Below are 16508 nucleotides of genomic sequence, written 5' to 3' on the forward strand. Positions count from 1 at the left end.
TCTGTTATCATTGGTGATCACAGTTTAACCACAGAACATAGTGACAGTGAAATACTAAAATCAGAATCAGTAGGATAATAAACACCTGAAACATAAGTGTAACAGTAATGAGAGAATAATAAGCAATTTGTTTATTTCTGTTTCTGGGTACAACTTACCTTTACTGTGTGTGGGCTCAGTCGTGTCCTGACTCTGCAACCCTATGGACCCTATGGCCTGACAGCCTCCTCTGTTCATGGAATTTTCCAGGCAAGAGTACTGGAGTGGATTGTCATTTACTACTGCAGAGGCTCTTCCTGACCTGAGGATCAAACCCATGTCTCTTGCATCTCCTGCACTGGCAGGCAGATTCTTTACCACTGTACAACCCAGGAAGCCCTAAAATTTACTTTAGCTAACAATAAATTACATAATCTATAGTTAGATAGAGCTTCATAACTGCCAAGGGGCTGTGGTATATATCTTATTATTTGATCCTCACAAGAAGTCACAAGGAAGGCAAGACAGGTATCAGCTCAGTTACCTGACTGAGAAACCAAGGTTCAGAGAATTTAAATGGCTTGCCTGAGGCCACAGAGCTGGTCATGATGGCTCCAAGGCAAAGCAGAAGCATCCTGGCTCTTTCAAATACATCAGTTGGAAAATACAGTAAGACAGGCAATAAGCATTGATAATGGCCTTTCTTGATCTATAATTTTAACCCAGGTATCAAAATCTGAGAAAGAAAAATGATTTCTCTTCTGCTGCCATTTTGATCCCTGTCCCTGTCAGTCTAAGAGTCTAGGGGAAAAGAGAAATAGAATCTTCAGGCAAACCAAGCCAATGGTGAATTCTAGATCTAATTTGAGAAATCAGTCTACTCAGGTATGTACCAAAAGGTCTGACACAGAACCAGAACCATCCCTTCAACTGCACCCAAAGAAATCAGCCACCCCAAGGTCTCTGAGCAGGAAAATTAACCACGGTGCTCTTAGGCCGCTCCAGCTCGCCCAGGCTGTGTGCTCTAGGCTGGGTTGGCTCCAGTCAGCTCCCTGGAGCCAGGAGGAAAGTGGCCAACTTGGAAATTGTATGTGAAGGCAAAGTATTTGGTTATTGCTATGATTGCTTAGAATATCTGGGCCCCCATGTTCCTTTGAAGGCCTAAGTTCCCTTTATGCTGTTTCTTTCCTCTTTTAAAGATTAACACCAGGAGGCAATATAAGATATCTGTTATTATCTCCTCAGCTAAACTTTAAATCTGTAGCTTTCTGTGAAGCCTGCAACACCTCAATCAGAATCTTGTGTCTTGGCATTCAGTAAATGTATAAGCATGTAAAAATAACAATGGACCTGAGTGATTAGAGGTTTATAGAAACAGACAACAAAAGAAAAGGGATGGTACAGTGTGTAATGAAAAACCCAGGTCAGGACTGACAATTTTAAACAAACAGAACTAGAAAATTAAATGTGCCTTTAGAGAAAAAAAATGGCCTCGCTAAGCAAGTCAAGAAATACTATTTTAGAGATCATATACTCTTTTGTGATCTTTTTACAAATCAGGAAACTGACAGTCAGAGGAAAAGTGAGGATTAAAAACACATTTCTCAATTGCTAGGCCTGGTGATTTTTCATTTATAACAAGCTGCATGCAGATGGAAACAGGTCTCTCATGATGAATGAAACAGGGTGCATCCCACTTACCTCACTTCCATTCTAATTTCCTCAAAGCAAGATGGAAGGAAGGAAGTGAGAAGTGTAACCCCATGACCCAGCACAGCCCCAAACCACAGCTTCTCTTACTTAAAACGCACTCTGTGTGGTCATATCAGTGGCAAACCAACAAACGCCTTGATTTTGTGCTATCACTATGATAATGTTAAGTGTGCTTCCTTAAAACTGTTAAGCTTTCCTATTAAAAGATGTATTTCTTTTTCATCTCTCATTCCACAGCTGATTGTTTTGAAAATACATTATTCTTTTAATTATATCAATTGAAATATATTATTTGATGCAACACATAGTAAAGAGACACTTGAAATCACTGTTGTCATATCACTGGCTTCTCTGGCTTTAAATAATAATAGGGCACACCCACAGAGTTAGATTAAAAGAAGGAAAATCTGTGAACAGAAACCTAACAGTAGATTCATATTGGATATGACCTTGATTCTAGAACCAATCTTCTCTTCTTTAAAAAAAAAAAAAAGCTTTTTATTTTCTAATATAAGTATATATCTGCTTTCAAAAAGAGCTTTATTCCTCTATTAGAATTTATGATGAAATTAAATTACTCCAATGATGCTAACTATTAAGAGTCTAAAATCTAAAACAGAAATTTTTGGTATGAATCAGAATGCTAATCAGTTTAGATTAAGACACTCACTCTATTTATGAGGCAAAATTAAAAATAATTTTCCAACAGGAATCTCAGCATCCTTTCATATTTTCTATATTTTAATAAATTTCTTATAAAGCACCTAGCACCATGCCTGCAAAGAGTAATCTCTTAATAATAAACAATAGCTAATAACTATTGCTACCCAGGCTTTAGCAAATATTTCTTTGAAATAAATGAATTGTTGAAAGTAAAGGAAACGGACAACTTTTGTCTGAGAGGAAAGCATTCTGAAAGAGTTCACCCATGTGCTTATAAGAAATATAAATGGTCAAAGGCATGGTTTTCAAGAAAACAGATATATTGGGTAAATAAAATATATTACTAAAGTGACTATCACCTGTTTATTTTTACTTTTATGAAACGTAGCAACTAGAGAACTTAAAATTACATATAAGGCTTGCATTGTATTTCGCCAGGACAATTGAAAAGACCCTGATGCTGGTTAGATTGAGGGCAAGAGGAGAAGGGGGCAGCGACAGAGGATGAGATGGTTGGATGGCATCACTGACAGTGCACATGAGTCTGAGCAAACTCCAGGAGATAGTGAAAGACAGGGAGCCTGGTGTGCTGCAGTTCACGGGGTCACAAAGAGTCAGACATGACTGAGCGCCTGAACGAGGACAGTACTGGTCTAGACAATTATTTGGCAATATAACCACAGAAAGCTGACAAATCAGACAAACCTCCACATGTCTCTAAGATTTCTTTTGGATAAAGTATGAATAAATAGTCTCCGAAAAAAGATAAAAAATAAGTGCATGCAAAAATCTTCAATGTAGGAACTACAAAGTAGATGTAACATTAAAACATATTCCAGAAGCATGCTTCATTTTTTGAAGCAAGGACCAGCACTTGTTTTTTTCTTTAAAAGGCCAGGGGATAAAAAATTTTCCCTTTGTGGCCAAATGGACTTTGTCAAAACTAGTCAACTCAACCACTCAGTACAAAAGTCAGCCACAGAAAATATGTAAACAGATGGGCAGGGCTATGTTGTAATAAAACTTTATTTATAAAACCAGGCCACCTGAATTCGGTTCTCAGACTGCAGTTTGCTAACTCCTGTTATAAAATAAAACCCCTGAATTCAACTTCATAACAACAAAATACATTTTAAACTAACCAGGTTTGTTTTAAACAATAACAGTAAAAAACAAGGAAAGTTCAAATCAACTGGAGAAGATCAAGAATGCCTCATTTGAAAGAAAGGTGGAATTCAGGAAAGTGAGACAGAAATGATGAGAAAAATAATAAACAACTTTGTCTCTGGAAACAATTCATATAATGTCACAGAAAACAAGAACAAAACTCACTTACATTTAACTCTATTATCCACAGTAATGTTACAAATAAGAGGTCAAAGGTGACAAACAAACAGAAAGTCCTCCTGACATCAGATATGCCCTTCTTCTCCCTTCCTTCATAGGACTCGATCCTGGCCATGAGCTGCGTGGGGTTGATGGAGTGGACGTCGCGCACAGAAGCGTGTGAGCTCTGACTCCCCATGAGAGTATTCTCCATGTCTTCTGGCAGGGGGTTCATCCTGCAGGAGGGTTAAAGGAGCCTCTCTCCAACTTCACCATCCCTCGAGGGAAGAGATCTTTGGGGAACAAAAGAGAGACACCACATTAAATCAGAGCCCACCTGATACTGCAATGTGACCCCCATCCCCGTGCAACAGTCCATCTGTCTGAGCATCAGGGTGTCTGAACTGAAGACATTTCTGTCCTGATGAAGATAGAGTGAGAAAGTGAAATGAGAAGCAATTCTTGATGTTATCCATCAATACTACTCCAAAAAAAACTGTTATGGAAAAAAACTGTCAATAAAGAATACAATACAGTAAATGGTAAAGACAGGTTGTTAATCACAACAAAAATGTGTGCCTGGAACCTGGAGCATGCCTCTGGGTGAACAAGCCAAGGCAGCTCCCTTGCTGCGCCAGGCAGAAAACTACAATTCTGTCAGTGTCATTCCCTGTGGACCAGGAAACGTTTACCGAACAGCTTCACTGAGAGCATGTAACTAAAACACGTAAATCAGCTACTTCCTATAGAGGAACTGCTTTCCACCACGGTATCTTTGCATTTCCATTACCTGTTAATAAGTCCGTTTCTGCACCTCTCCTTAGAAAAGAACTATGTCCACCCTAAGAAGTTTACCATATGCAAACACCTCACTGATAACTGCAACAATCACTGTCCCAAATGGAGACACTGGATCCCTCCCCTCAAGGCCAGCACATGCTTCTAAAATAAATAAAAGATTGGGAATCTGAATGATCTGATCTCCCCAAGGATGGGGCAAAGTCAGCAAACAGAGAGTATTATGATGGATGGCATTTTTCTTTGCTAACTATTCTGGTTTCCTTTCCTACATTAGCTCTCCCTGAGGGAGGATTATACGCCCCTGGTTCTGCTGAACCTGGTGCCTTTTGTTGGCCAGTGTAATGCGTGTCATTTATGTCCAGAGCTTAACCAGCGCAAGGCTTCCGTGCTCTCCTTTCTGCCACAATGGGGTGACTGGCAAAGTCCAGAGAAAGAAGAATATTTTTCAGGTGGGCAAAATACCACTTCAAAACATTGCTGGAACTTCCCTAAAGTCTATCTTTACCCTTGGCTTTTCATTTCTCTCCTTCCCCACACTCAGGAACAGAAGTGCTTCCCACATTTTCATAAAGTGTAGTGATTTAATGACAAAACATTTTTGAAAGCAATTTGGTTATATGAACTATGATACTTAAAAATATTTGTATTTCTTGATCCTGTAACCCTACTTCTGGTAATCTAAAGGAACTTAACTGTAGACCTTCAAGGCAAAAGTTGATCTGTGTCATTAGAGTCTGGGTCAGTGATTACTCCCAAGCAAAAGGAAGGAAAAAGTTACTAGAGGGCACAAGCGTGGTCTTGGTCTTAGTAGGGCTAATAGGGCTGTACTTGTTTTTTTAATAATTTATTGTCATATCATTGGCTCAAATCCACTAAACTGTACAGAAAATCTAAAGAAGTCACAATTCAGATAGAGGACTGTTTTTAGGAAGAAAACCATTTGCAAGGTAATTAGATCATTTTCTTAGTCTTACTCATTTTCCTTTCCCCTCATCAATGAAAAAGGACAGCAAACACCAATAGCCTAGAAACCTGAGGCTATTTCCAACTAAAAACTGACATCATTCAACGCTGTACACACCTGACTTGGGAAATGAGAATCATTACCTTATGTTTCATACATGTGTTTATATAATTGCTAATTAGCTAGAATGCTTAGGTGCTATTTGCAATGGCTTTAATAGTAAAGTTACCCATGGCACAGAATGCTCTGAGAAGCTTGACTCTTATCAGATGGACCTCTGTCTGGGACAGATTGAAATTTTAAAAGGGAGCGAAAGCTTCCTTTTAATGAGTAAAGTGGAAGATACTTCTAAAGCCTCTTTTCCGCTCTACAACTGCAGGACTTCACCTTAACCATGTCCTTCAGAAAGATTCAGTTCAAGTGTCAATTCCTTCAGGAAGACTTCCCTGAAATACTCCCCACATTCCTATCCCCAGGCAAGGCCAAGTACATCTCCTCCCTTAAGCTTGTGGATATGCCACTTACAATAATGCTTACCACACTGCCTTAATTACCACTTGTCCATCTCTCCTACTAGCTGGAGTGTTCCTTGAAGCCCTTCAATTTGATTTGCACACGCTTGTGTCCTTAGGGACCACCTCAGCACATGTACAGCAGAATCAAAACATATATTGACTGGATAAATCCTGCCTAGCATCTAGCCCACACAATAATGCAGAGTGGGCTCTTGGAAACCTCTACTTCTCATTTTTGAGGAAGAACTTGGATATTTTCCCAGATACAATGCAGAAAGTATTAAACACCCAGTTCTTGTACTGAGTCCACTCTGGAGTTGGCTTGAGGAAAGCTGCTGCCGCTGCTGCTAAGTCACTTCAGTCGTGTCCGACTCTGTGCGACCCCATAGACGGCAGCCCACCAGGCTCCCCCGTCTCTGGGATTCTCCAGGCAAGAACACTGGAGTGGGTTGCCATTTCCTTCTCCAATGCATGAAAGTGAAAAGTGAAAGTGAAGTCGCTCAGTCGCGTCCAACTCCTAGCGACCCCATGGTCTACAGCCTACCAGGCTCCTTCGTCCATGGGATTTTCCAGGCAAGAATACTGGAGTGGGTTGCCTCTCTAAAGAAGTGTTAAGTACTGATCAGCTGTACATATGGGGGCCTGAATCTACAAAGCAGGGTTTATTGCAACGATGGAAGGAGCACGGGAAAGGGGGCAGGAGAGGAAGAGCTGAGTGGAGGGTTATAAAATAAAGAAAAACATCACCTTATTTTTCTCTGGAATTTGTGTGAGGAGATGAGAATCCTCTTTTGTTGTTTTGGTTTTTGAAAAAGAGATTCATATCTTAATTGTTTTATCTGGATAGGTAAGGCTCCTCCTCTGTGTTGGCTATTTTGACAGTCAAGCTGTGTTCACAAACCACTCCCAAATTCTGAGGCTTAAAACAATCTACATTTATTCCCAGGTTCATGGGTCTAGTTCAGTTCACCTGGTCTAGTCTGAGCCCAGCTGGCAACTCTGCTTCAGGTGATGCATAGAAGAGTTTGGCTTCAAACTGTGTGTTGGGTCTAAGTCTGTCTTAGACTGTCCTGTCTGTCTTTCCCCTTGGTCCAAGATGACCTGGGGCATGTTCTCTTCATGGCAAATGGCAAGAGCACAGGAGACAAGCTCAACCATGTAAGCACAGTGGAATCTCTGTACACATCATGTTTGCTCATATTCTATTGGTTAAAGCCCAAAGGGCATGGAGCTGAGATGTATATACTTCATCCAAACAGGAGAAGAAGGTAAGTGAGTATTTGTTGACAAATATTCCAATCTATCACAAATGTCAATGTTCTAAACTAGGAGTCAACAAACTGCAGCCTGTAGGTCAAATGTGGCAGGCTATTTGTTTCTGAATGCAGAAGTTTTATTAGAATACCACCACACCCATTCCTGTGGTTGGTATCGATTGCTATGGATACTTTCCATGAAGAAAGGGGAAGGGAATAGCCACAACCGAGATTATATGGTTCACAAAGCCTAAAATACTTCCTTTATTATTTGTAATTTTCTAAAAAGGGGGACTGTTGCTTCCATCACCTTCTCAAAGGGGAGATAGCTGAAATTCAGAGTTACTGTGTTATAACAGCAAAAAGTAGGCTAATTGATGAATATTAATTTTTCCAATGTATGCTCTGATTCTTCAATGAGGAAAAACTTATAATTTCTTCTCCTCTTTATTTTTCCATAGGTGGCCCTTGTGACATAGCATAGCTCAGGCACAGGTGGTCTTGTCTCATGCTGGCTTACCTTAGGGCCACTTCAGCAGTACTTTTAGCCCAATACATGGCTCTCTGCCTTATTCTATTCCCTTAATCCCACATTACTAGAGCTGGAGAAAAACGCTGTCCCATCTATACTGGTAGCTTCCTAAACGATAATACCCTTCACACTTGGAGAAAAACAAAAATCTGAGATCCTTTTGCTTCTAGAAAGAAGAGCTTACATCTTCGAGCAGCTGTATCTTTCAAATGTCCCCAGGATGGCTGTAAAACTGGTTGGCCAAAACTTCAGCTCCATCTGCTTCGACACAGAATTGATATATTACCCAGATGGTAAACAGCAGCTGCTCTGGGGCAGTAGCCACCACAGCAAGCATTTTGCACAAGTCCCACAGTCTCCTGGGAGAAAAGGAAAGGGCCTCTGGGCACCTAGTGGTGGCAGTCAAATCAAGTCTCTCAACCCAGGGTCCCAGCCTTCTTCTCTGTATTACTTCCGGTCACAGCAAGACAATGTATGTTCTACTCTGAGAGAGAATGTGAGGATAACAGACACTAAAAACACTTAACTCAGCAAGACCTTAGTCATCAACTTATCCAGAGGCCTGGGGAGCAGATTTGGCTTACAGACATGTTTTGCTTGGTCTTGTACAGGATTTCTAAAGATTTTGAACTAATTGCTAACATTTTAAATAATGATCTTTCAAGTAAAATTCCAGATGTCTAGCTTCTCTGGAAAAGTTAAAAGACACAGAATGGCCAGGCCTGCATTCCCTTACCATGAGAACAAAGCCAAGAAACTGCTGAGCTCTTCAGATGGAGCCCACACTCTCCACTTGGCCTCAGCCTCGACCTTGCCTGGGGGCATCCGAGTCCACCACGCTGATCTACTCCCCCTCCCTTGCTTGACAGGCAGAGAGTCCTACAACTGAAGGTTGTGTCTCAAGGTGCTATTTCACAGCTTTCCTCATGCTTGTTATTGAAATTATTCTTGCCTAGAAAGGTTTGCTTACAGATGGAGAAAACAAAAAAGTAGCAGCTGAGGCCTACGTGGATTATGAGGGTTCACCCATCCGAAAGATATTTCAAGACATATTTGAGGATTAAGACCTCCACTTCCTTCCTCTCTGTCAGATTCCTGGAAGGAAACAGGAGGGACATAAGGTGTTCAAACGGCCCTTGGGATACAGTGACTGGGCTTGTCCCTAAAGACCAGAGCTGCCTCAGGGGTGCCCACTCTGTCCCAGGACTGGGTTTCTCAGGGGGCAGGAAGCACCCAGAGTTGGCTCTCCTCTTGCAAGGCCCACCACGTGTTATGAGACCCGGTAGATGATGGTTTTTTAAAAGTCCTGTTTAGAGCCGAAAGTTTCCAAAATGAAACAGGTAGAAGTGGAGAACGGGAATAACATGGGAGTAACCTGACATTTACAAGCATAATGTGCCAGTATGAGCAAAAGGCATGATAGCTAAAAAAACACAGATGCTTTCAGAGTAAGCATGCACAGAGAAGACAGTGCTGTGGAAAGGAAGCTAATCCAGAGTATCAGAAAAACATAATAGACAACCTTCCTATTCTAAAGGTATCACTGTGAGATGAGGAAAGTTCTACATGCCTAAGAAGACCTGGGGATTCTACATGTCAGAATTGAACTAACTATTCAAACTTTCAAAAAATAAAAACTTCTATTTAGTGTCTGTTTAGATGAGCTGCTTATATTTTTAGAATATCCTGAAGATGCTTTGCAGTAAAGACATTCTAAGCAACAACAACAACAACAACACATGATTCATTGTCCTGCGCTTCCTGATTCTAATACTCTAGTATGTCCATTCTACCTTGGAAGGTAAAGAAAGACCTGGTAGAACTCTGATGACAGTGGCTTTAGTAGAAAGTCTGGCAGCAGCCCAGGTTAGGAAGCTAATGAATTTGTGTTACATTCCAGCTTCTGGGCTAGAGGATTATCACGATGAAGAACTACAGGAAGTTTAACAAAATCAAGATCAAACAAACCTGTCTTTGGCAAATATCCACTACCATTATGCTCACATTTCAAAACAGCCCTGGCTTACTTTATGCCTTACATACTCCAAGTTAAATACAATGTCTAGAAATGCAGTACTAAAATCTAGACAATTGGATTGAAATTTAAAACACCTTCACATCACTTTCGAATTAGCAGCTGTAGCAATAGGAAATTACTGTATAGAGAAGTCTGGAAAATAAAGTTATTTTAAGTTAATAAGTAAAAAAAATTTAAGCATCTAAATAAAATCACTCACCAACTGTTTGATATAAATTTTAAAATCTTTCCAGAATCAAGGAGTCAAATTTTTCCAGCAGATCCCTATTAATTTTCCAACTGAAAATGAGTGAAATACTTAGAAGAAGAAAAAAAAAAATCTATGTGCATGTATGAAACTCTACTGGGCGTTTTATAGATTTGCCTATATCACCAGGACTATAACGGGAAATTAAGATAATACTGTCCTCTGAAATTTAAACCATAAAATCAACACATAGTGAATCAGAGTAGATGTGCTCTGTCCTTAAAGACATAAAATGGCTCACGGGCCAAGAAACAAGAACAAGGTGACTGGACATATGTTCAAAGGTGGGAACATGCCCACCAGAAAGGGGGGTGGTCAGTCCGCAAAACAGGAGAAACAGGGTCATGAACAAATGGCAGCTGTGCCCAGCCTGGCACCCTTCAAATAGGGGCACCTTGTCTGTTGGATTTTAAGTCTTCAACACACTGACTAGATGATTCCTACGATTACTATGATGGCATCAGGGCATCATCAGTGTCTTTTGTTACTGAACAGTTTAATAATTCCCAACATACCTCCTACAACCTGTCATAATGCCGTGCTCCTTATTAAGGTGTGACAGGGCAACAGCACACCAGTTAGCCTGAGATTAAACAGCCTATACGGCAGTTATGTTGTTAACTGTAGATTCTGAGGTGTGAGTTTACCTGTGTGAGGAAGTGCCCCTTCTCATAGGGCTCCGGACACAGAGGCTGACAAAATCAACTTTCGCAGTCAACAAGAAAGACGGCTGGACTCAAAGCTAACAAAGTCACGAATGTGATACCACTGAAAAGCTTTTTTGGGGAGGTAAATGTCCAGATGTCTCCTGATGACCCTCAGTGGTATTATCATGCAAAACTGCTCTTAAGTGGCTCCTAGAGATATCACCCAGAGACCATATTAGTGATGGTTAGCCACCATAAAAACCAGCATATCCTATATATAGTATACAAGTGGGAATATTGCAAAAGAGAATTATAGAAAGGTTGTATCATCACTCCAGTATTCTGCCAATATCTCTTCATAAGCTTACATGTAATAATCATTTTTATTAATAATCATTTAATAAGTAGACTTATTAAATGAATGACAGTTACCAAGCTCAACCCAAAGCTGTAATAACTGAACTTGACTATGTGATGGTGATACCATATTTGCTTACTCTCAATCTGACTTGCATTTAGGTGTGATCACAAATTCATACTCAATAAAAAGCCAAGGAGGGTATATAGTTCAGTTAGAGATTTTTAATAAGTACACAAAAACTTAAAAAGCTCAAGATGCATAAAGTTCTGAAGATACTCTGAAGTTACATACTCTTAACCTAAGCAACTAGGAGAAGGCAATGGCAACCCACTCCAGTACTACTGCCTGGAAAATCCCATGGATGGAGGAGCCTGGTAGGCTGCAGTCCATGAGGTCTCTAAGAGTGAGACACTACTGGGCAACTTCACTTTCACTTTTCACTTTCATGCACTGGAGAAGGAAATGGCAACCCGCTCCAGTGTTCTTGCCTGGAGAATCCCAGGGATGGGGGAGCCTGGTGGGCTGCTGTCTATGGGATCGCACAGAGTTGGACATGACTGAAGCGACTTAGCAGCAGCAGCAACCTAAGCAATTATAGCTACAATCTGATAGTAGTCTTAATATATTTGAAGGGCTTCCCAGATGGCGCCAGTGGTAAAGTATCTGCCTGCCAATGCAGGAGACATGGGTTTGATCCTAGGGTCAGGAAGATGCCCTGGAGGAGAGCATGGCAACCTACTCAAGTATTCTTGCCTGGAGAATTCCATGGACAGAGGAGCCTGATGGGCTATGGTCCTTAGAGTTCCAAAGAGCCAGACATGACTGAAGCAACTTAGCACACATGCTCACACACACAATATAATTGAAATCAGGTTTAAGATTTACCAATCAGTATCCATGTACTTCTTATGAGAAAGAACAGAAATACAAAATGCATCTTTAAAAACTAAGAAAATGCGAAAGCTTACTTAGTGATAGATTATAATCAAAATGGGAAGTTTTAGTTTACTTTTTTTATCTATTTAGTATGTTAAAGACACAAATGGATATAGATTATTCCAACACTGTAAGTTTTAACACTGTAAGTTTATTAAACACTGTATTTTTTCAACCCTACAACCCTACATACATATATGCTATTTTAAGGATATAATATGCCATGTTCTAAATATTGATCATAAAGCTAGACTATTAAAAATATATAATTTGGCAAGCCTTACAATTAGATGCAAAATACAGAATAAATAATAAATAAATAAGTTTTCTAAAATAACTACTGAGATAAAAATAGTTAAAAATTAAAACAGACTATTTAGAAAATACTGTGGAATGCTGTCAAAGTTAGGCTTATTATCAAATTCACTTCTTTAAAGTGCTCATGAAATTAAAAGACGCTTACTCCTTGGAAGGAAAGTTATGACCAACCTAGAGAGCACATTCAAAAGCAGAGACATTACTTTGCCAACAAAGGTCCGACTTGTCAAGGCTATGGTTTTTCCAGTGGTCAGGTATGGATGTGAGAGTTGGATTGTGAAGAAAGCTGAGCACTGAAGAATTGATGCTTTTGAATTGTGGTGTTGGAGAAGACTCTTGAGAGTCCCTTGTACTGCAAGGAAATCCAACCAGTCCATCCTAAAGGAGATCAGTCCTGGGTGTTCATTGGAAGGACTAATGCTGAAGCTGAAACTCCAATACTTTGGCCACCTCATGCAAAGAACTGACTCCTTGGAAAAGACCCTGATGCTGGGAGGTATTGGGGACAGGAGGAGAAGGGGACGACAGAGGATGAGATGGCTGGATGGCATCACTGACTCGATGGACATGAGTCTGAGTGAACTCCGGGAGTTGGTGATGGACAGGGAGGCCTGGTGTGCTGCGATTCATGGGGTCGCAAAGTCGGACATGACTGAGTGACTGAACTGAACTGAACTGAAAGTGCTCTAATTATTTTTTCAATATAGTATAAGATTAAAGAATTAGGCATTTAAATAATAAAGTTTTGCCAAATATCAAAATTAATCTGCCACAGGTATACAGGTTCCCCATCCTGAACCCTCCTCCCTCTTCCCTCCCCATTTGATATTTGGCAAAACTAATACAATTATGTGAAGTTTAAAAATAAAATAAAATTAGAAAAAAAAATAAATAAAATAAAATGCAAAAAAATAAAAATAAAAAAAAAATAAGAAGGAAGTATTTGTCATTCCATTCACTCATACATGCAATGAGACAGAGATTTACTGAGCAATTTCAGACACCAAGTACTGTTCTCCTTCTAGAGACTGATCTGTTTTTTTAAAAAAAAAGAGAGACCCAAATATCTATTCTTTGGAAGTTCATATTAAGAGACAGAAAATAAACAAGAAAATTTGGTAAAATATATAAGATTACATCAACACCAAGAAAAATAAATCAGAGGAAAAAAATTTAAATAGTGAGTATTTACCTCTAATGTAGGATAGATTGAGAAGGTCTCCATAAAAATTTCAATCAACGTTTAAAGGAAATGTGAGTGTAAGACACAAGATAACTAAAGAAAATTAATGAAAACAACTTTATTCATTTCAGAGCAAATGTGAGAAATATGGTAAACTACCTAGACTACATCCTGTCCTCCCTGAAAAAAAAAATACATAAATAAATAAATAATAAAGTTATAAAAGCTCTAAGTATCCCATGGGGAAAAAATTTAAAAATGAAAAACAATGGTACAATTAATAAATAAATTCAAATGAAGAATGATAATTGTTCCAATCTGAGTGATGGCTACAATGTAATTCATTATATTAAACCCCCTACTTTCGTACATGAATGAATATTTCCACAAATTTAAATAACATACATAACCACCCACCCCCCAAATCAAAATCTAGTTTGGGGAGAGGAGATTAAGAAAGGAATACACAGGTCATAATATAAATAGGAGAGGCTATTTTTCAAAGTATAAGTGATACTTTATATGCATCACATTTAAAAATCATAAATAAGTCAATACAAAAGAAATATATATGATGCATCAAGAAGACATAGATGGCTTGGATAGAATGAATCATCGTAAAAAAGAACAGTGAAAAAAAAGTTGACACAGAATCACCTAGAGTCAGAGTATGTATGATAAAAGTTTCAAAATTTGAAATAAAAGATAAACAAACATTAAAAAGAAAGAAAAACTGTCCCATCATTAAACAAAGTTAGCACAGTCCTAACATAATCTGACCAACAACACACAAGAACAAAAGAACACAAGTATAAACCTATCCCACCTATTAACTATCATTATATTATGTAAAAGTGGATGCCTTATATTAACATAATAAAATCCTTCCCTGAGACTGAGTCAGGCACAATTCTGAGTACTTAACACACATTATGCCATTTAAGTTTCACAATAGCTCCCACAAGTAGGTCCCACGTATTAGAATGTACTCCTGAAACATCACAAAAGTCAGTCAAAATTCCTATGAAAGAAAAAAACAAAACCTAACTGGAAGGCACATATTTCTGTTTACACATTAAACTGTTTCACTGCATTTTGAAACCATGCATGCATACAACATATATTTATGTGGGCTGAAGAACTTTGAAATTATGTATGTTTTGACTGGTTTCAAATCTTGGAGGGGGGGAACCCTTACTTTCCACAAAGATATCCACCATCTTCCACTTTTTTTAAACTATGGCTCTCTCAAGTCTCTTATTCTCCAGGTTTTGAAACATATGTGATAATGAGAAAAGCTGAAGGAAAATCACTTTAAGCTGAAGGAAAATCAGTGTAAGCAACTGACAATCAGTGTCAGGAGACAAGGAAAAACTTATAAATGAGAGACATGTGTGCCCAGTCTTACAGGGTCAAACGTGTGGAAATAGAGGTCACAAGATTATTCATCAGTAGAAGCCAGAAACATGGACTCTAAGAGCAAATTTCTCAAATATTAAGCATTAGTTCAATTAAATCAATAATAAGTATACTGATGGTCAAGGAAAACTCATTACAGACAAGCCACTGTGTGGCCTGTACTTCCCTAAGCTTTTCTGTAGGGAAAAACTGGAGTAAACCAAAAAATACCTACAGATGATAAAGATACCATCAAAATGTAGTTGCAAAAGAAAACTATTAATCAGTTGTTCAAGTACATGGAGAAAGAAATCTATGCATCAAAATATATTAAAGACTTTACTAAAAAGTTAACAAAACAAAATCATTACTATGCTAAATCATGCTAAATAAACCATGATTTCGGGATGAGGAATTCCTTCTTAGAAAATCTACAATGGGAAACAGAAATGAATACATAAAAATCAAGTTTTTATTCAAAAACATTAGAAGCTAAACAAGAATATTGCAAGACAGGTCGTGAAATCTTAAAATTCAGCTTGAAAAATGGGCAAAGCACATCAAGGCACAAAAGAAAACTACATTTGTTAATAAACTAATGTAAATCTCACCCAATACCTATTCATTTTTTAGGGAAGCAAATTAAATTCACAAGATTATTTATTAAATACCTTCCTGGGACCTTCAGACAGAGGTCAAATTTCTTAATCTTGCCTAACCTAACACATGGCTTACTTCCTCCAACCTCTCCAGAACCACTTCAGCACACCACAAATCACAAGCTTGCCTTCCCTAGAAGAATTACCTGGGTCACACAGCCTGTGGCATAAGCCTTCTTGGAGGAGGTCACCATTAACCCCACCACAGAGCCACCTAGCAGACCACCCACAAACTGAAGAACAATTATACTAAAGAAATTCTCGCACTGTTAAGAAAGTTCTAGGACCCACAACACATTTCCCAACCTTGGGATCTGGCAAAGGGACTGAGAACCCCCAGGGAATTTGTCTTTGGAGGCCAGGGGGATTTGGTTACAGAATTTACACAGGACAGGGGAAACACTCTTGGAGGGCACAAACAAAACCTTGTGCACACCAGGACTCAGGAGGAGGGAGCAGTGACCCCACAAGAGACTGACCCAGACTTGCCTGTGAGTGTCCAGGAGTCTCCAGCAGAGGCCGGGGTTGGCAGTGGCCTGCGGCAGGGTCTGGGGCACTGAGTGCAGCAGTGCATGCAGGAGACCTTTTGAAGGAGGTCACTGTTATCTTCATTACCTCCACCAAGGTTTGGTCTCAGATCAGACAACAGGGAGAGGACACAGTCCCGCCCATCAACAGAACTGGGTTAAAGATTTACTGAGCATGGCCTCACCCATCAGAACAAGACCCCGTTTGCCCCACAGGCAGTCTCTCCCAGCAGGAAGTTTCCATAAGCCTCTTATCCTTATCCTTCAGAGGACAGACAGACTGAAAACCAGAACGACAGAAAACTAATCAAACTAATCACATGGACCGCAGCCTTGTCTAATTCAATGGAACTATGAGACATGCTGTGAAGGGCCACCCAAAACAGGTCATGTTGGAAAGTTCTGACAAAACGTGGTCCACTAGAGAAGGGAATGGCAAACCACA

General features: G+C 39.4%; 1 protein-coding gene across 3 annotated transcripts in view; it reads right to left on the reverse strand.

Moving 5' to 3' along the window:
- STARD3NL (STARD3 N-terminal like) overlaps window positions 1–16508 on the reverse strand; it is a 61528-nt gene that overhangs the window by 20344 nt on the left and 24676 nt on the right. For 2 of the 3 annotated variants that reach the window (XM_086396795.1, XM_086396793.1), the window contains exon 2: window positions 3692–3974. In XM_086396795.1, coding sequence (XP_086252921.1) covers window positions 3692–3916 — 225 coding nt within the window. In that variant the 5' untranslated portion in view covers window positions 3917–3974. Of the gene's footprint in view, window positions 1–3691; window positions 3975–16025; window positions 16158–16508 lie in introns of those variants that run through there. The other variant, XM_086396794.1, reaches the window with a different exon arrangement.

The sequence above is a fragment of the Bos grunniens genome, chromosome 4 (genome assembly GCF_055505025.1).
Source record: "Bos grunniens cultivar Pamir isolate PY7600 chromosome 4, Bosgru_T2T1.0, whole genome shotgun sequence".
Taxonomy (NCBI): domain Eukaryota; kingdom Metazoa; phylum Chordata; class Mammalia; order Artiodactyla; family Bovidae; genus Bos; species Bos grunniens.